At 41.9% G+C, this 21162-nt stretch overlaps 1 protein-coding gene across 4 annotated transcripts in view; it reads right to left on the reverse strand.

Annotated features, from left to right (window-relative positions):
* LOC137626753 (1-acyl-sn-glycerol-3-phosphate acyltransferase epsilon-like) overlaps positions 1–21162 on the reverse strand; it is a 280699-nt gene that overhangs the window by 154479 nt on the left and 105058 nt on the right. For all 4 annotated transcript variants that reach the window (XM_068357759.1, XM_068357762.1, XM_068357769.1 and 1 more), the window contains exon 3: positions 18343–18421. In XM_068357759.1, coding sequence (XP_068213860.1) covers positions 18343–18421 — 79 coding nt within the window. The remainder of the gene's footprint in view (positions 1–18342; positions 18422–21162) is intronic.

Genomic DNA, 21162 nt, shown 5'->3' on the forward strand with positions numbered 1-21162 from the left:
TAAAGTTATTAGCAATCAGCAAGGTTGGGAGGTGAGACTTTGATACAAATGATTGGTTTGAGCTGAACAGTATACATTTGCTTTCCAGAAACTATATTTGCACTATTAACTCATCATTATATCAGCCCACATGGAAAATTTCATGAATAGAATATTTTTGGCAAAAAATTATCCTGCCTTTAATTGCTTCTTTTCTAAATTTAGCAGAAATCTTATTTCGATAGTTTAAATATAACACTTTATATGGCTAAATCAACCAGTTTGTCAGTTGTATGTACTAACATTATGGGACAAGTACTCAAATATTTTAATCTTTTATTGAAAAATTCTAGTTTTCTTCCAACTGCATGCTTTTCATTCAATAACTGGTTTAGTGTAACTGACCACCAAGGGACTGAATGTTTCATTGGTCCAGCATTAGTCAGTGGCAAAAAATTTTCAGCTGCTTGTGTGATGCAGTTTACAAAGTAATAATTTGTTTCATCATGATCCTGTGAATAATCAAAGGGAGTTACCTTACCAGTATAAAACTTAAACTTATCACAGTATGCTTCATTTGTATTATATCGTTAAATGAGAGGACTTGGTGTATGTTCTAACATGGTAATTAATACAGGGAAATGGTCACTGCTAGAGATCATCTAGAATGCTCCATTCAAACTTATTATAATATTGTTGGAACAAAAAGTTGAGTTCATTTGTTAAATTGAGGGCTATTATCTACCTCATTTAATATAATGATGTTATGATTGTTCACTATTTGTTCAACCTTGAAACCATTTGTATCGCTAGTAATTCTATTAGTGTCCAAGAGAGGATTGTGGGCACTCGTGTCTCCAATTAATAGGAAATCCTCTGGCTTATATGGCAATTCTTTTACTAAATTTTGCAAATTATAGTTGAGCGAGGATTGAGTTGTATATATTATAAATATTATTATTATTATTATTATTATCATTATTATTAAATGCTAAGCTACAACCCTAATTACAAAAGCAGGATGCTTTAAGCCCAGGGGCCCCAACAGGGAAAATGGCCCAGTGAGGAAAGGAAACAAGGAAAAATAAAATATTTTAAGAATAGTAACAACATTAAAATAAATATTTCCTATATAAACTGTAAAAACTTTAACAAAACAAGAGAAAGAGAAACTAGATAGAACGGTGTACCCGAGTGTACCCTCAAGCAAGAGAACTCTAACCCAAGACAGTGGAAGACCATGGTGCAGAGGCTATGGCACTACCCAAGACTAGAGAACAATGGTTTGATTTTGGAGTGTCCTTCTCCTAGAAGAGCTGCTTACCATAGCTAAAGTCTCTTCTACCCTTACCAAGAGGAAAGCAGCCACTGAATAATTACATTGCCATAGTTAACCTCTTGGGTGAAGAAGAATTGTTTGGTAATCTCAAGTGTTGTCAGGTGTATGAGGACAGAGGAGAATCTGTAAAGAATAGGCCAGACTATTCAGTGTCTGTGTAGGCAAGGGGTAAGAACCGTAACCAGAGAGAAGGATCCAATGTAGTACTGTCTGGCCAGTCAAAGGACCCCATAACTCTCTAGCGGTAGTATCTCAACGGGCGGCTGGTGCCCTGGCCAACTTACTACCTTATTATTCAAATGTACTTTAACTTCTGATAACTGAAATTCTGACATGTTAAATATTTTATCATCTTAAGTTATATTATTATGAATATAGACCACAGTTCACAATGCATCAATAGAAGGAACTGAGCAATATGCTAGAGTGTAACTCCCTATTGAAAGAATAGTACCATTAATATACTGTAGGCATAGTGCAATAGGGTTATGATTTTTTTAATAGCCTTTGAATTTCTCCTAGATGCAAATGGGTTCTAAGACCATTAATATTCCATTGAATTACAAATGGATTGAAGATTAGGGCAATGAAGATGGATTTCCACTAGGCAGAGCATTATTTCTGCTTATTTTGCTGTAGTTGAGTTTCCATTTAACTGAGCTAGTATTAATGTTTTTATCAGGTTTTTCTACAAATTTTTGAAGATGAAAAGTACCTATTACACACTTCTCTATCAAATGGTCAACATGCACAATCAGCATTATGGGTTTCTAATTTACAATACTGACTTTTACCCTTGTTCTTGACAAAGTTGTCAATCAGATTTCCAATTTTACTAACAGTATTTCTATGTTTTTAACTTTACAAAATTTGGAAATGAAATAATCATTGCTGCCTCATGAAATTTTGTGGGCTTCATCATACTGTTGTTGTTTTATGTAAAACCATCACTTAGCCAGTGATTTCTGTAACAGGAGATGGATTTATTTCTTCAAATAGTAAATAATCAATTGACTTTCCTTCAGCTTCTTGACACTCATAAAGGTTTAAATGGACCACGAGCTTTACTACATGTTTTGTAGCTTAAGTATCATGTTGGGTTCAAATTTTGAGGCTGGGAGTTAATGGATTGTTTCTGTTTCTGCTAGCTCAATTTGTTACAGCAACCACCATATCTTCCTGTATTATAAATTCAGAAGAATCCTCTTCTGGCTCACTCTCACATTCTTCATTATTTTCTTTTTTTATTTTGTAAGTGTTCCATTTTCAAGTATCATTTTGTTCCATCAGGTATAGATTTTAGGGGTGCATAGTTAAAAATCAACCATATCTACTTCAAAAGGACCTTCTTTTTCGCTGCTGGTCTCAGAAGTGGCTAGTGTGTCAAACATGTTTTGTACTGGAATCTGAACTTATTAATCAAATAGATGATTTTGAGTTCCAGTGTTTTTAACATTTTCACTTTACTGGTGTACATGTGTTTAGTAGGTTTATTTGAAGGTAATGGCAGTAGTACCTGAATGCAATGGTTTAGAGTGGCTTGTTGCAGTGGAGTTGGATTGGTAATTGATCCGTAAACTAAGACCTGCCGAAGTATGGACTGTTTTGGAGCTAGATGTCAAATTATGTGGAGTGGACAAAATGCTCAAGTAAGTTGATCCTTGGGCATTATTATTACCCATAACTTTTTTCTGGCTGCACCAAAGGTTATGGGTTCATTATCTGCTGTTTCAATGATTGCTTGCTCAATTCTATATTTAGGATATTGACTTAGAGTTAGGCAAATGAGCTTGTTCACAATGAAAACAAAATTTATCTTTTAAACAATCAGCAGAGTAACCATGGAACTTAGCACTTGAAACATCTTTGGACATTAGTGCATTTGATATTGTGCCCAAAATCATAACATTTATAACACTGGACAGGCTGAGGATGTAATTTTTTAACAGAAATATCATATGTTGAATCTTTATATAGTGTGGCAGATAAGTTAAGTTAAATAAAATCAAAATGGCTTGACTGGTTCCTTTAGAAATATTGGGAAGTCACCTCTTCAATATGTCCTCTTCTGAGAGCTCATACAGATCTCTGTAACATATTCCTTTAGCTTGATTAAAAGTCTGGTGTGGAGATACCTTTTCCATATTGTAATATCATATGGGAAAGATGCAAAATTAGTTAGTAGCACTGCTCGTGTTTCATTGTCAACCTTAACTAGCAGACCATGACGATATCTTTTCAAATTCCCATGAGGAATGGTGCCAACTTTTTTTTAAGACACTCATAGCCTTTAATCATATTGTTATGCTCTTCCATTTAGTTAATGACATGCCAGACTGGTTCAGCTATGACTGTTGAAGAAATTTCTCATCCCCTTGGAGATCAGTGTTTTAAGTGTAAAGTCAAATTCCGAGTTTGTAATATTTTGACTATTATACAGCCTTACATAGCTAGACAGGCCAGGGAATTCCTTATTTTCAACTTTTATGAAGGCAATATGACAAATATGGAAGTAATCCTAAACAAAAAGACAAAATCATATCAAAACATTGACTTAGATGTTCAGAACACAAAAATAAGACTACAGCTAGTATGAGGAACTAATTGAAAGTCTTATAAAACAAAGAGATCCTGAGGAAGTGACACCAAATGGCCGCATAAACACCCATAAGGGAGCGTCAACAAAGCGGCTGAGAGAAAAACCAACAAGGTTATTAAATGAACGTGTGTCGCTACCTAGAAATCCCAAACAGACAAATATAAAACTCAACTTGGGAGCAGGGATCTCCAAAACGTCTGACATCTTCAAAAACACAAAATAACACAGAGCTACGAAAAACACGTCTGAACGTTCACAGGTGCTTAGAAGGAATGATGGGAAAAGTATGGGTAGTGGTAGTGGTAGTGGTGGTGGGGGGGGGGGGGGCAGTAGCTGTAGAGAATGCCACCTTGTAGTAACGGGGGATGTTGACGAAGGAGAAGACTAATTGGTAAGGGACCTCTGGTAGTGGTCTCACACACCCCAGTTATTATACCGACACCCTATAAGGGTGAGCGAGCTGGGTATATTCCTGGCATTCCATGCAACTTTTTTCTCTGGTATATTTAGCAATATTTATACTTTAGAAATGGTGCTTTAAGGAGCATTTCACGGAGCGACACAGGTTGAACTCAGGAATAGATTTTTCCTTCGTCAAAATCCCTTTTTTCCTAAAAATAAAAGTATGTAGTTAGTTTTATAGAGGGTATTACTTTTGGCGAAGCTGAGAGATGAGCCATTAGACTTTTAGCGAGGGTTACCCAGCCACCAGCTAGTTACTGGGGAGGGGGGGGGGGGGGGGAGTAGTAGCTATCCCACTCACTCACACCTGATATGTGAACCTCACTTTTCTTGGAGGTAGGACTTCAAGGGGGACTGATGCTGGCAGGTCAATTTGTAAAAATGGCTACAGGTTTGTATCATTAGGAAGAATACAAATTACTTCCAAATTTGTCATTTGTTCTGTCACTATTACAAACCAACACTATTTACAGGGTTTTCCCCCTTATGTGTTTTGCACATCATTGATGGAAACCCTACACCTTGCTAAAACCGTGCTATGCATATTTCATGGCCTACCAAGCTGTGTGTTTATGATACTAGCACTGTGACTGGTCCAAGTAAGAGCTTTTCTAGTCATTGGACTCTTCCGAGGGTACCATGGACTTACCAATCCCACCTCGCCAGGGAGTGTGGGGACGTAACGAGTATATCTAACTATACCAGGTTACCCAAGATAAATGGTTTTACCTGTAGACAGTGGAGGTCAGCTTTGTAGAGTACCGTAAGTGTTGTTATTCCACAGGGTGGAAGATGAAACAAGGAAAGAGCCAGTTATTCTCTATCATTCATCCCAAACATAACCATGTTTAAACTCTACCCTCCCTCATCTGCTACTTCTCCATCATGGAGCCTGAGGTTTTAAAACCCTTTATTGTGTAACCACCACAGGATCCAAGGAGAACATCTCCATGTTCCTGTGAATCATGTCTTGCAGGAAGTGGGTGGTGAAGGTCATTTGACACTTCTACATGCTCGCTGACAAGGTCTGTGTCACAGAGTAGTCTCATAAATGCTAGGGTGAATTCCTGACCCTAACGTTATGAGCTTGGTTCATAACCTTGCGAATCCGAGACGAGAACGTGGTTTTGGTGATCCTTCTCGACTTTCCCCGAGCTGACAAAGAGTGCCGACAATCGGGGGAGAGCTCTTGTAGTTTCCTTGAGGTAGGGCCTGCAGTTTCTCTTTGGCATAGTAAATGTTGATCTGGATCAGTGGTCATGCTGCAAAGGACTCCCAAACCGAAGGGTTCGGATTCTGGGATCTGAGCTGCCAGAAACGAGGTCAAGCATTACCTGGCCCATTGTCATGAATGAGAGGCGTTAAGGGTGTCCCATATGGTTTGCTGACTCTCTAGGCAGAAGCCAACATGAGTGGGAGACCTGTCATCAAGGTCAGGTGAACGTCTGCTGCTTGGAGTCCTGGATCGAGGTCTCCTTTCCGACTAAGGGTCTGTAAGCTCGAAACTCTGTATGAGGAGGGACACTGCCGACGTGGAGGAAAGTTTAATTCCTTTCGGTCTGAAGGCAAGGCCGAGACCGAGAGAAGCTTTCCTCCCAAAGGTAACCAAGGAACTCCCCTAATGCTGGCATGGTGGCATAGAGGGGAGGGATACCCCTTCCATGATACAAACTTACAGTCCCACTTAGCCTGGATGGCCGAAGCCAAAGATATACACATGTATCCAGACATCCTCTTTGCAACCTGTTGTGGGAAAGGCTTTCTGATAGAGGAGGAGCAGGATAGTCTCCAGGTGTGAAGTCACAGCGAAGATACTGCTTTGTGAAAGATGTCCACAAGTGGCTGTTAGAGTCACTGAGGGGGTTCTCTTGGGATCTCCGTCGGGAGTTACAGATGAGTTAACTGGGTGTGACGAGTCTGCTGGGCAAGATGAATATTGCTGGCGAGACGAGACTGCTGGGCAAGATGAATCTTGCTGGCGAGACGAGTCTGTTGGGCAAGAGGAGTCTGATGGCCTGTTCCCGAAGATCTAGGGCGAGGGATGGTTGACTCCAATTCCCATAGGATCTCTCAAGATCAACGTCAGTAGGCGAGACGAGTCTTCTAACGAGACAAGACTGCTAATGATGAGGCCTGCTCTGAAGGACAATGGCAGAAAATGGGTGAACCCAATTCCTATGGGAGGATTCCCCTGGAAGGGAGTCCAACCACAAAAAGAAAGATTCTCTTGCAGATGGGAAAGGCGACCACTGTATGATACCGCTGTCAGCAATCCTTCCAGCAAGCAGGAAGATTGCTGCACAGTGACTGGTGAAGGGACTACTCCCTCGGCAGGGGAGTGGATGAATCCCTCTCTTCACTGGAAAAATCCTTCAAAGGAAACATCAACGGGTGAAGGAAGTCTTTTCTGCTGAAGGGAAAGACAAGATCAACATCTGCTGCCATAGTTGGCGATTCTCCCCACATGCAAGAAGATTGTTGAGTAGTGGTTGGAGGGATTCTCCCTTGGAAGAGAGAGCTCCAGCACCTAGGAGCGGTTCTCTTGGCCGTACTCTGTTCCCATCCACGAGTTCTAGCTCAAGTTGAAGGTCGACATCAGATGTTGTATGAGAAAACGATCCGGAGCTAAAACTGAGTTCTCCTCGAAGGGAGTGGTACCTCTTGTCCATAGGAAGGTTGCCCTAATCTCTGGGAGGTTTAAGAGACGGTATCGTTCAGTCTCTGACCAGAGCCTGGAGGCCAAGTAATACACCATGGCCCCCACCCTTTCTTTGATGCATCTGGAGGGACTTTCTTTGATGCGTCTGGAAGGAGAATTCGTCCCCAAGGGTACCTGTCTCTGATAAGGAAGGCGGGGTATCTCTCGAGATGTACTTCAATCCTCCAATCTCGGTAAACTTGGGGTGAAGTCTCAGTGATAAGAAAAGGTCAGCAACCAAGTCTGTTAGGATTAGTCCATTGTATTGAAGTCTTCGAAGAACGAAGCCGATCCTGACAAACTAGGTTGACACTAGAGTAAACATTCTCACAAGAAATGCTAGAGGGTTGAAAGTGCTTCCTCTAGGAGTAAAAGTCCTAGTGGTTGAACGTAACCAGGAAGTCCTGTGGACTAACTGCCTCGTTTGACCGTACGCCTTCTCCTCGTCGAACAGAGTTTGAAAAAGCTAACCTGTTTCAGGAGAAGAGGACGGAACTGGAGAAGAGGCTCGGAGACCTCTTTGAAAACACATTGTTCTGTACGAAGACGTAATGGCTGAGACAGACGTTCGAGTGAATGTTCGGATCGCATAGGTAAGGAGAGAATTACCTTCACACTTCTACAGGTGGGAGAAAAAGAGAAAGTATATTCTCTTGTACCTGAGCTGTGAATTCTCTGTCCTTGTTGGAAAGATGCATATTCCAAAATTGTAGGAGGGGCCCAGTCAAGGGGCAACCTCCTGAATGACGAGTACAAGGGAGTTATCTCTTGGATAGGAACATTGATGATGTCCTCAGCATCCCTTCTCCAGACACAACCAAGAGGCTTTTTCTTGGTGACGCGAGGTTCACACAAGTACAGTGCCGTAGACATGATCCTAGACCATATCTTTTCCCTCTTGATGGGCCACCGACGAATCAGAAAACCCATTGATGGTCGTCATGCAGGCCAAGACCTGCCAGAAGGCATGCTCCTACTCCTGCTCTGCCTCTGATAGCTTCGGACTGGCAGCTCTTGGAAGATGGTTGTCAATGTCATCAAAGTACTGCAATCCACACACGAGACATCATCTCGGGGTGGGTCAAGGTCGTCCCTTGCACGATGGGTGTCACTGCAGGGTTAGGAGACGATCGTTAAGGAGTGTCTTGTGAAGGTCTTGATGCCCTTGCCAAAAACTTAGGCACAGTCTTGGCATCCTTCGACTCCTGCCTCAACTGATGAAGAAGAGACATCCACCCATTAGGGTCTGGACACAGATTGTAATTCCGGTGAAACCGCCTCAATAGAAGAGGGGCAGAAAGCACCCATCAGAGACTCTTCTCTCGGAGGAAGAGACTCTTGGCTAGATGGATGAGGGTGTGAGCTTACTCGGGGGAAGAGTGGGCACAACAATGATGAGTCTCCGCTTTGACATCCGTTCCGGTGTCAGTTTGATCCTGGGTGATTCCAGCTGTTCAAGTACTCCTCATTTCCTCTTCAGGGGAAAGGTGGAAGAAACCAGGGCTTCCAGAGGAGGAGGACCCATGGATTTTCACCTTGGGTCCACTGGAGAAAGGATGACTTTTACAGCGGATTTCTGGGTGCACTGGGTGGTCGATTGGGTGGAACACCTACAAAGGCCTGGTGGATGGCTCTATTAGGTCATTAAACCACGGTTCTTGACCCACAGCGACGCTGGCTGAAAGGTCACCCAAGGGTTTCTGAAAAGGAACATTCCTTCCTGGATCAACAGATGACCGAATGGAAGAAGAGGATGGCGGCGGTTTTGAAGGTTCCACCTTATGGAGGGAAAGGAACAGGTTGTTTCGGTTCCTTGGGTTCCCTAAAAATAGCGTTTTCCCGAAGAGAAGACCAACGAGGGTTATCCTTGTGAGATGTTCTCTTAGGAGAAAGTGATGGTTGGCGCTTGCGGGCCGGAGACGAGAGGATGAACCTCTATGAGGCACTGGCGAACGGCGGGATGACGAGCGCTGATGCCCCGTCAAGCAACGAGAAGCTTATGAAGGAGTGTCTGGAGAACGAAAAGGTCCCGCTGAAAGACAATGTTCTGGCGAACAACGGTGCTCTGGCGAATGATGGCTGGTCGAAGACCGCTTGGGAACTGGCGAACGATGGACGGTTAGCAAATGCTTGCAAGTCACAGGAGGACTATGCAAGGCTGGAGAGTGATGAGCATTGAATGACGAGAAGGTCGACATCCCTGCAAAAATTCTCGTCTGTCACGTACCATCTTAGTTCTGTCTGCTCTTCTGGTCCTATGGGAACTAAAATGTCCAGGAAATCATTGGACTGATTCCAACTGGACTTTAGCCGCCATTGGAGAGATTGGATCCTGAGGTGGCCGTTGAGAACTAGACGAACCAAGGATTATAGGTGACCTAGGAGACACAACCACCTCTGGGCTGGGAGTTCTTCTCCTCTAAGGAATGATCTTACTAACTTCTTCAGCATCACAACCTGTCATCTGATGGGAAGACTTTCTGTTGATCGGTGTCGATGATCATACTTAAGTATACCAGTCGGTGAGAAGGAAGCAGTGACAAATTCTCAAGATTTACCATGATACAGTGAACCCTCGTTTATCGCGGTAGATAGGTTCCAGACGCGGCCGCGATAGGTGAAAATCCGCGAAGTAGTGACACCATATTTACCTATTTATTCAACATGTATATTCAGACTTTTAAAACCTTCCCTTGTACGTAGTACTGTTAACAAACTACCCTTTAATGTACAGAACACTTAATGCATGTACAGTAGGGTCCCGAATTAAGCGTGTTCGAATTACACGATTCCCCTTTTCCGCGATCGCTATTTTTCAAAAATAAATTTTCTGTATCTGCGAGGCTGTTCAAAGTTCGCGAGTCAAGCACTACAAAATGTATCAAATCTATTGTCTTTTTAAGTATATTGGTAGCCCTAAATACGGTGATTTATAATAAATATTACAAAACAATATCAACATTACATTTCATTAACATAATTTCATAATGAATAGCCTATTTAAGGATAAAATTCCACATCAACAATGAAATCAACTGTTAACTGTGCGAGTCCAGCTGACAAAATGTAAACAGAAATGTGGTTACACTCTCGGCAATCTTTATCTTTCTCCAACCTTACGATAATTGTAATGGTAGTGTTAATGATGGTATATTAAAGCATTATTTTTGTTTAGTACAGTATATTTAAAAGCCTTATTTTTCCCTCTGGGCATTCAAGGTTTTCACGAGTAGACTGGGTTCGTTTATCGGCAGTGAATAGCCTAAACTTCGGTAACGAGTCGTCAATATTTTGTCATATTTTAAACAGTATACATTTGATTTGCAAACATTGGTTTTGTAGAGTAGACGGTAAAATAAAATCTAGAGAGAGAGAGAGAGAGAGAGAGAGAGAGAGAGAGAGAGAGAGAGAGAGAGAGAGAGAGAGAGATTTGATGGCAGAAATCCCCCCCCCCCTCTCTCTCTCTCTCTCTCTCTCTCTCTCTCTCTCTAGATTTTATTTTACCGTCTACTCTACAAAACCAATGTTTGCAAATCAAATGTATACTGTTTAAAATATGACAAAATATTGACGACTCGTTACCGAAGTTTAGGCTATTCACTGCCGATAAACGATAACAAACCCTTTAATGCAAACTAACTGTATCCTTTGATATTCCTCTATATTTATCACGAATTCCTTCTATACCTCCTCAGACACTCTTATTTCAAATATCTAAATTATTCTTATCACAACTAACACCATCTAGTCATTTTCATTCCATTATATCTATTATTCCTCTGGATCTTATTCCCTTTCCTTATTCTGTTTATTCGATGGGATTCGTTTTTCCCTTTACCGTCTTTCAGAATCTATTTTTAGCCACTGGCAACCAAATCCCCCCCTCCCCCGTCTCCTACCGTCTCCCCTGCGAGTCCACCCAGCCTATCTCATCACTCCCCCCACCTTCATCCTCCCCTGTTCTAGGTCTGTAACCTTCTGCGTCATAATATCTCTCTCTCTCTCTCTCTCTCTCTCTCTCTCTCTCTCTCTCTCTCTCTCTCTCTCTCTCTCTCTCTCTCTCTCTCTCTCGTTATACAATACTTACAAATAGATGAAGAAACCAAAATCGGTTTTCTTGAAGTGTCAATTAAATACAAAACGAAAAAATTATACCGTGTATACATCCTTTTCAATCATAGCTTAAAATACGGTAACCGATTTCGTCCGCAAACCACTATTTTTTAGGAAACACCATTCTATTCCAGAAAATTTTTACTCTTTAAATGTCAATTGCGCTATAATAAAACATGTACTTATGTTGTTAAATTTCGGGTGTGTTTTAAAAATCGAGTATTGCTAACTTATTTTTGTTTTACTTTTGGCTGTGATCACATCAGCTGATGTCTAGCTTCCGCGCGAATACAATAACAAAGAATTGTTTACACCATTTCTTAACTTATTCAAACCATCTATACAGTTAATATTACATAAACACCAATGTGTTATAACCTATCATATTTATTGTTTAGTACTTTAAAACCATCCTCTCTCTCTCTCTCTCTCTCTCTCTCTCTCTCTCTCTCTCTCTCTCTCTCTCTCTCTCTCTCTCTCTCTCTCTCACATCGAACGTTATAGCGGTAACCTAATTGTTCGGTGATTTTAAAAATAGGCCTAGTACTTTCTTCTTTTACCTTTTTTGCATATGGATCCATAATTGAGGTGGGTACAAGTTGACTTATAACTGAAGTTAGGAAAAGTATTTTGGATATGGAAAGGACAATTATCTTTCGTAACAGTTTAGAATTATCGTAAGTTATCACTCTGTCATTAGCGGCAGTTTGCTATTGTGGATTAAACGCATAAGGAAAAAAAATTTCCAGCTTTGCTACGAATTTAGGAATTTATATGGATACGGTAAGTAAAATATTTGTAATAACATAATTTTTACTAAATGTTTGTAATATCATTAGTTATGACTTAGATCATGTGTGTTTAATGCATTCGTTTGTTTATTATGATCGAAGATGGAGCGTAAACAAATGGAAGGTTTCCGTTTCAGGCGGCATCATAAAGAAAAACATTTCATAAATGGCATTCATTTCATTTATTTGAAAGTTCTAATAAAAAATAATTAGAACATTGGTAATAACAAATTCAACATATAATCTATACTTGGTAAAATTGCTGTCAATTCAAAAACACAAATGTATAAATGCGTCTGTTTCTTCGTTGTGATCAGAGATAAACGTAAAAAAAAACATTGGTTGTCGTTTTCTATTGTGCTTTTTAGCGTGTTTAGGAAACGCATGATATAAAATCGCCTTTATTTTGATAATTCTGGATTTTCAATCATACAACAAGCTAGTCTATAGAGTGATGGTTTTGCTATTCACCAGTTGTATTATACAATAGATATGACAAACATTAAAATTTGTCTGTATTTTGGGTTGTGTTATAACGGGAAATATATGGTACACCTATCCTGGTTGTAATTTTAACCATTTTTCAAGTTATTAGAACTTTAAAGTATATTAAATGTTTTATTTATTTACAAAAACAATTTGATATTATAAAGAAATACAGTATAGTACAAAGAAAGTATTGGAAATGGGTAGTAAACACATTTGAATAGGCAAATTGCTGGTTGCCATGGCCGCAATGGAATTATTTCTGTTAGTTGTGTGTTTCGAAATTCGCGATTTTCCATTTACACGAGGTCATTAATCGACCAAATTCTCGCATAATTCGGGACCCTACTGTACTACAGTACCCTAAACTAAAACAGGCACAAATATTAAAGGCAATTTTATATCATGCGTTTCCTAAACACGCTAAAAAGCACGTTAAAAAATGGCAACCAATGTTTTGTTTACATTTATCTCTGATCATAATGAAGAAACAAACTGGAGGTAGAGCTTTGCTTATTACCCAGACATATTTCCCATACTATTCCCTTAGAACTACATCACATCTTCCTACTTTAGATATATATATATATATATATATATATATATATATATATATATATATATATATATATATATATATGTGTGTGTATATATATATATATATATATATATATATATATATATATATATATATATATATATATATATATATATATATATGTGTGTGTGTGTATATATATATATATATATATATATATATATATATATATATATATATATATATATATATATATATATATTTATATGTATACACATATACATACCTACATATATACATAAATACATGCATACATATATATATATATATATATATATGTTACTGTATATATATGGGTTATGGAAAAAATCCGCGAAGTGGTGAATCCGCGATGGTCGAACCGCGAAGTAGCGAGGGTTCACTGTAGCCAGATCTTGGCAAAACTCCAGAAGTTAGTCTCGATGTTGAAGAAGGGTTGTCACCGAGTCTGTTAGAATCAGCCAGTCGTCCAGATATCTCAGGAGACACTAGGGCAAAAAGTCTCGTGAAGACCTGAGGTGCTGTGGAAAGACCGAAGCACAACACATTAAACTGCTACTTCTTGTTGTCTAGAATGATCCTTAGCTACTTCCTTGAAGATGAATGAATTGGGATCTGGAAACATGCATCCTTTAGGTCCAGTGTACACATGAAGTCCTGTGGTCTTACCGCTTGTCTGACCATGACTGCCGGCTCCATGCTGAACAATTTGTTCAAAGCTGAGAGGGAGCTGGAGGAGCCGGGGATCTGGGAGAACACCTTCCGACGGGCAATAGTCGACCCTTACACCAGAGTAAACCTGCACTGGTCTAGGAGGGTTTCTGGGTGCCAAAGAAATGGTCTAGGACCATGTCTCTGCCTGCCTGAGGGGCCACCGCTGGATCAGACAACCCATTGATGATCCTCATGCAGGCCAAGACCTGCCAGAAGGCATGCTCCAACTCCCTCTGCTCTGTTTCCGATAGATTCAGACCAGCAGCTCTTGGGAGATGGTCGTCATCGTCATCGTAATCATCCAACTAAGGGACCTCCTCTTGGGGTGGGTTGAGGTCGTCCCTTGCTGACGACCCTGCAAGGGTTGGTGAAGATCGTTTAAGGGGCCCAGCTGAAATGCCAATACCCTGTATACGGTATAGGGGTACAGGAAAAAAACACAAATTCCTGAAAAAATTCACTGAGCTTTGTATGGCAATGGAGAATACGTATACAAAATATTTTGTCAAAATTCCTCTTACTTTCATAGTGACAGGGTAATTAGTAAAAGTAACTCAATAAACCAAAACATTGTTCCCTACAAGAAAATGCAGTATTTCTTGTTATCATGAATTATGAGCAATGGCATCTGTATAAATTCCACGAATCACAAGACGATGTATTACGGTGAATTACACCCTTCGACTTCAGTCCTACCTCATACCTCATAGAGTACATGTTTAAGTTTGACCTCTGACATTCACTCATTTTTACATCTGTTTTTCTAGTTTTCAGCAAGAATTTTATCATTTCAAAGAGGAAAAGACAAGTTCAACATCTCGATAGCATAAGGAAGAAGAAAATTTGCTTTAATGAGAGTTTAGAAGTGGGTAATATCAGTGAGATTAGCGGACCAGCGAAGGAGAGAGACTGTTTAGGACGAATGAGCGACCGTCTCGCCTAAAGAAACAAGATATTGAGCAAATGAATCTTTATGAAATAAATATGATAAATAACTCTGTTTTGGTTTATTAATATTCAAAAAGTAACAAAATTCATAATAATCATGATTTATTAATATTGTCTTTGTAAAAATACAAAGAAAAACTTTGAACACCCGTATCTCAAAACTATACTTATTGACCTTCAAATTCTATCTTCTCCCTTAGTTTTAAAGATATAGCATTGAAATTTGTTATATAACTTAAAAAGACTATAAAACAATCCAATAGAGCCCTTTCTTCTTACTTTTTTCTTAATTTTTTTCCCTGAAATATAGGGTTTATTTTTCTACTATAAAGAAAAAATTCATAACTAGCAAAAAAAATGACTTTTTGAAAAATAAAACTAATTTATTTGAGGTCTATATCACGTCTACATAGGGTATTAATCCCAGGTCTTAATATTAAGTACCAAGGGAAAAGATAGCAGTTGAAAAACATTAATATTCAAGATAAATCGCCCTGGCATAGCAAAACCGAAGGTCAGAGACAAAAATCCTATGCAGTTTAGAGATATCCTAAGTCACCTTATTAAGTGGTATGAATGTCAAAGTCCTGTCCTTAAAAAATGGCATTAGCCGGCCGGCTCCCTAAAGCTTCTCTTAAGATGGCCTTGATGTCCTAGTTGAAGACCTGGGGAAAGTCTAGGCATCCATTGACTACTAATGGGACGGATAGTATTCCTCAAGGAGTGAAGGTCACGATCGTTCTTCCTTATATGTCAATCTCTTGCTGAAAGACCGACGTCCTATATACAGGTCGCTGTTCTGAGAGTACCACCTCGATGGGGGAGGGTAAGAAAGACCATGCCCTAGACTTCTCTCTGAGAGAGAGAATCTTGGCTCGGGAGACGATGGAGGGTGCCTACCTGCGGAGGAGTGGGGACAACAATCAACAATGCTCAACCTCCGCTTCCATGTCTGTACAGGCATCAGCTTGATCCGAGAGGAATCTTACGGTTCAGCTACTCCTCGTTTCCTCTTAAGAGGAGAGATGAATGATGTTGGAGGAACCTGAGGGGTGGGATCGTAGACTTACATCCGAGGTCAACAGGAGGCGAAAATGACTTCTCCAAGGGAATCCTTGGCATACTGATAGACCCGCAAAAGCCTGGTGAACTGGTCTGACAAGGACGTTGAACCAAGGTTCCTTGCCAACTGGGGCCTGACCAACAGTTCCCCTAGGAGGATTGATGCTGGAGGTCTCTGCAAAGATGGAACAGGGTTAATACTTGGATCAATTGACGACTGGACAGGCAAGCGGTGTGAAGAGGTGGACGGCAGCAACCTCTTTGGTTCCCCCTTGAGGCTGGCCCCTCTTAAAAGAGAGGAGATCGTCGGGAGTTGTATTTACAGCATGATGTCCTGGACACCTGGGCTGGAGAATGGTGTTCGCAAGTTGACCTGACCTATAAGAAACTGAAGACTTACTGTCTAGAGTAGGAGAATGGCGATCTAAGCCTTATGACTGGCGCTTGCGAGCCGGAGAATGAGAGGAGAACCCCTACGAGGAACTGGCAAATGGCGGATTGGTGAGTGCCGATGTTGTGACGAGCAACAAGAAGCTCGATGAGGAGTGTCGGGAAGATTGCCTTCAATTGGGAGGAGATAGTCAACCGCCAGGTAAACGATGAGCCACAAGAGAATGAAGAACAGCTGGCGAACGATGAGCAGCTGGCGAACAATGAGCTGTTGGCGAATGACGAGCAGCTGGTGATCCACAAGCAGCTGGCAAATGCCAAGAAGCTGGCGAATGACGAGCCGCTGGAGAACGACGAGAACCTGCCGAACGTCTGGTAGTTGGTGATCAGCAATATGTTGGCAAACGTAGAACTGCTGGAGAATGACGACCAGCTGGCAAACGGCGGGAAGCTAGGGAACGATGGACAGTCAGCGAACGATGAGTCATGGGCGAGTGATGAGTAGCTGAATGACAGCACGCAGTTGATGAACAACAGACTGCAAGTGAGTGACGAGCTGTCGGAGAGCCTGAAGAATCTATGGTAGCTGACGAACAATGAACAGCTATCAAGTGATGAGAAGTTGAAGTGCCGATAGACAGGCGAACACCTCAGGGCTGGCGAACGCTGAGTCCGGAGAGAGCCCGATGAAACAGGTGAGGGTCGGGAACCAGAAGGCTGTCAGTGAGTCTGATGAGATGCGTCACGAGGTGACAAGTGACGATCTCCGGAAGAGGTCTGCGATCATGGTGACGAGTGATGAGGAGCAGGCAAACAGCAAGGTACTGACGAGTGACGAAACTCAGAAGAAGAATGTTTGAAGGGAGAAGGAGGAGATCACAGGTCTTTGAGAGAACCAAAGAGACGTCTCTTGGCAGGAGATGAAGGAAAACGTCTGAAGCATCGAGGACGACTCCGGACTCTGGGAGCTCATCGGAGACGATGAAGATCTCCTGAAGGGAAGGACTGCTCAGCAGGAGAAAGATGATGTCTAGAAGACCTCTGGATCAGTGTCTCTATAGGGGGATCTCACTCTAGGGGGGGATCCCACACTGGGGCAAGAGAGATGCCCACCAGCAGGAGAAACCTGCCTCGGACTTTGCTCAGCCCCCGACAGAAGAGTTGGCTCAGCAAGGATTGGAGTGCAGTCTTCGGCAACGGTGGCAGTGGCAGAAGAAGGAGCAGGGTGGGAATCGTTGGCAAACACAGCATTCAAAACCTCAAGATCTCGTAGGCCCATGCTCAGAAACAACAAGGGATTCACCCCTCAGGAGGTCTGTATTATCCTCCTCTCCGCACCGAGTTGAAAGAGTTCAAGCAGCACCATCTTCGATGGGGGACCGGTCAAACCCAGAGATGGCCCCACCTGGAATAAATCAAAGAAAGAGCAAGTCTCACTCAGGTTAGAGGCAGCTTCACTGATGAAAACAGTACTGTCCCTCGAGACCAAAGGTTGACCTGGAGTTAATTGGTCTACGCTTCTGTTCGATTGTTCCACAGGGGAAATTGAACAAACAGGAGCATCGGGAAGAGGTCGGGGTGGGTGAGGGGGGGGGAGGTTTAAAGAAGTCCTAGGTTTCTTCAACTTGGAGGAAGACCCCAAAGGCGAAGAATCCCTTTTGAAGTTCTTCTTACGACAGCACCCATACTTCTCCCACTCGGAGACAGATCACATCCGGCATTCAGGGCAGGTGTTGTCCTAGCCACAAAGACACACCCCCAAGGCCAGCAGGACACAGCAGATGCAGGTCTGTATCCACGGACGGCATGAACGTCCCGCATAAGCAGCACTCAGGTCCCGGACAAGTCTGCATAAGGACGGCCAAGGAGAGAGAACAAACATACTGAAAAGAAAAAGAGAAAAAAAGCAATTAGTCAGTAATGGCAAGTCAATCTTGTTGAGAGAGAAGAGCGGCAATGTTCGTTCTCCACCCGAGCCAAAAGCAAAGTGAGTTCACAGCCCAGGTGTGTGTGTGAGCAGGGTAGCTACTAGTCCCGACCCCCCCTTAACTAGCGGGTGGGTGGTTAACCCTTGCTAAAAGTCTAATAGCTTGTCTTTCAGCTTCAGTGAAAGTAATACCTCTTATAAATAGCGTTGGTTTGTATTTAGTGATGGAACAAAGTATTATTAAAATATAAACTAACCTGTTGACTGGTGGTTTCCTAAGTAGAGTACACTTTCTCTTTTCTTCAAAACATCAAAGGCATCTCCGTATAAAACAACCTTGAAACAAACACAGAAACTTAAGTACCCTGTAACAATGATTGGTTCCCAATAAATTCTTATTTCCAGAAACTTCCTAAATTTCTTGTCAAGTTATTCTAAACTTGATATGTTGAACCAAATTTTAACATATAGTACCTATATACTGCATATATATAACAAGCTTCTCAACCCCAACGTTGACCATAAAAAAGGTGTGTCATAAATGATGGACCGATTATTGAATGAAGTGAAAAAATATGCAATGCACTAAGTTTGCTAGTGCTGAAAAGTTTGCTGTATATGGGAACCCGAAGGTGAATTACTCACTGACTTATTACATATCAAGAACAACAGTCATTCATGCTACTATTTATGGTAAAATTACAAATATTTGAAATATTTTCTCATAAAAATTTGTGACTTTGCACACATTACAAGCTAACATATCCTCTAACTGTACTGGTATACCTTCAATAATATTGAAGTACTGTTATACGTATGCTACATAAATTGCAATGTTAGTTGAGGCAAGTAGGAAAAAATGACAAATTTGTAGATAATTTGTATTTTTCCTAACTATACAAACCTTAGCTATTTAATAGGGGTATTAATTTCGGCGTAGCTGAAATGACGAGCCATTAATTTTTAACGAGGGTTTACTACCCACACCGCTAGTTAGCGGGGGTAGGGGAGGGTAGCTTGCTAGCCCCCCCCCCCCCCCTCACACACCTATGCTTAAGCTCACTTTCCTTGGAGGTAGGACTTCAAGGGGGATAGGGCTGGCAGGCAAGTTTGGTTAAATAGCTAAGATTTGTATAGTTAGGAAAAATACAAATTATCTACGAATTTGTCATTTGTTCCATAACTGGAATACAAACCACGCTATTTAATAGGGGTGACTCACCCATTAGGAAGGGTGGACGTCCCAGCCAGTCTGGCATTTGGCTTTGCCCGGGGGCTCGTTATTTGAGTGTGTAAGCACCCAAGAAATAAGGAGTCCCTGCACCTCGCTAGAACCTTGCTACACAAAGAGTGCGGCCTACGCAAGCTGTGTGTGAAGGTATGAAGAAGTGTGACTCATCCTAGGAAGTGATTCTGAAGTTCTTTAGATAGAAACTTGAAGAAAAGGACTCTCCCAATACCACCTTGTTAGGGTATGGGGACGTAACAGTATTAATCTTAATGCTAGGAATACAAGGGAGCATGGTTTACCTGCAGTGGTTTGAGGTCAGCTATGCAGAGAACCCAGGATGCTGCTTTCCCCAAGAGAGGGGAGAATGAAGAAAAGAATAAGGGCCAGTCGAACCTTTTCATTCATGCAGACTAAAACAGGGTAACAATGCCCTCAACCTTCTGCTACTTGTCCAATAAGGAGCTTGAGGTTTTAAACCAGCTGTTGTGCAGCCACCACAGGGCCGATAGAGAACGTATTGAGTCTCCTGTGGATCACGTCTTGCAGGAATGTTGTTTGACGTTTCCACATCCCAGCTTGAAGAACCTACGTCACTGAAAAATTTCTTTTGAAGGCCAGGGACGTAGCTATGCCCCTGACATCATGTGCTCTAGGGCAACGTGATGGAGGAGGGTCTGGATTCAAGGCCAGGTCAATGACCCTACGAATCCATGCAGAGATGGTGTTCTAGGTGACCCTACTCTTAGTCCTTCCTGTGCTGACAAATAGAGCTGGTACATGAGGATGGGCTGCAGCTGTTCTTTTGAGGTACAGCCTTAAGCTCCTTACTGGGCATAGTAAGAGATGATTTGCGTCATCTGTTACAGTACGGACACTAGAAATCCGGAAGGAGTCAAATTGAGGATCCGCCACTCCAGGATTCTGAGTCTTAGCAATAAACTCAGGGACGAAGCTGAACGTTACCGCCCCCCTTCCCCTTGAATGGGCGATGTCATACGAGAGACCATGAAGTTCGCTGACTCACTTGGCCGTGGCCAAAGTTAGTAGGAATACCGTCTTCCAAGTTAGGTGGCGATCTGATGCCTGGCGTAATGGTTCATAGGGAGGTCACTTAAGAGACCTGAGAACTCGAACCACGTTCCATGGGGGAGGTCTCACTTCCGACTGAGGGCAGGTAAGTTCATAACTACGTACGAGTAGGGAAAGTTCTAGCGATGAAGAAATGTCCATTCCTTTCAGCCTGAAGGCTAGACTTAAGGCTGAGCGATAGCCTTTCACTGCCGAGACTGAAAGGTGCATTTCTTCACGCAAATACACGAGGAACTCCGCTATTGTTGGAATAGTGGCCTCGAGTGGAGAGATACCCCTTCCACGACACCAACCACAGAAGACTTTCCACTTTGCCTGGTAGACTGCTGCCGAAGACTTTCGCAGGTGTCCAGACATCCGGACAGCAACTTGTTGCGAAAATCCTCTCCCAGAGAGGAGATGCTGGATAGTCTCCAGGCGTGAAGTCGTAGTGAACCTACGGCTTTGTGGAAGATGTTGGCATGTGGTTGTTTGAGTAGATTATGTCGTGGAGGGAGTTCTCTTGGTAGCTCCGTTAGGAGTTGCAGAAGGTCCGGGAACCATTCCACGTGATGCCATAGCGGAGCTATAAAGGTCATTGAAAGATTGACCGATGTTCTGGTCTTGTTGAGTACCCTCCTCATCAGACAGAACGGGGGAAAGGCGTAAACGTCGATGTTGTCCCACCGTTGTTAGAAAGCATCTTGCCAGAGAGCTTTGAGGTCTAGGACAGGGGAACAGTACAGCTCGAGCCTGAAGTTCAGGGCTGTTGCGAAAA

The sequence above is a fragment of the Palaemon carinicauda genome, chromosome 2 (assembly GCF_036898095.1).
Source record: "Palaemon carinicauda isolate YSFRI2023 chromosome 2, ASM3689809v2, whole genome shotgun sequence".
In the NCBI taxonomy this organism is placed as follows: domain Eukaryota; kingdom Metazoa; phylum Arthropoda; class Malacostraca; order Decapoda; family Palaemonidae; genus Palaemon; species Palaemon carinicauda.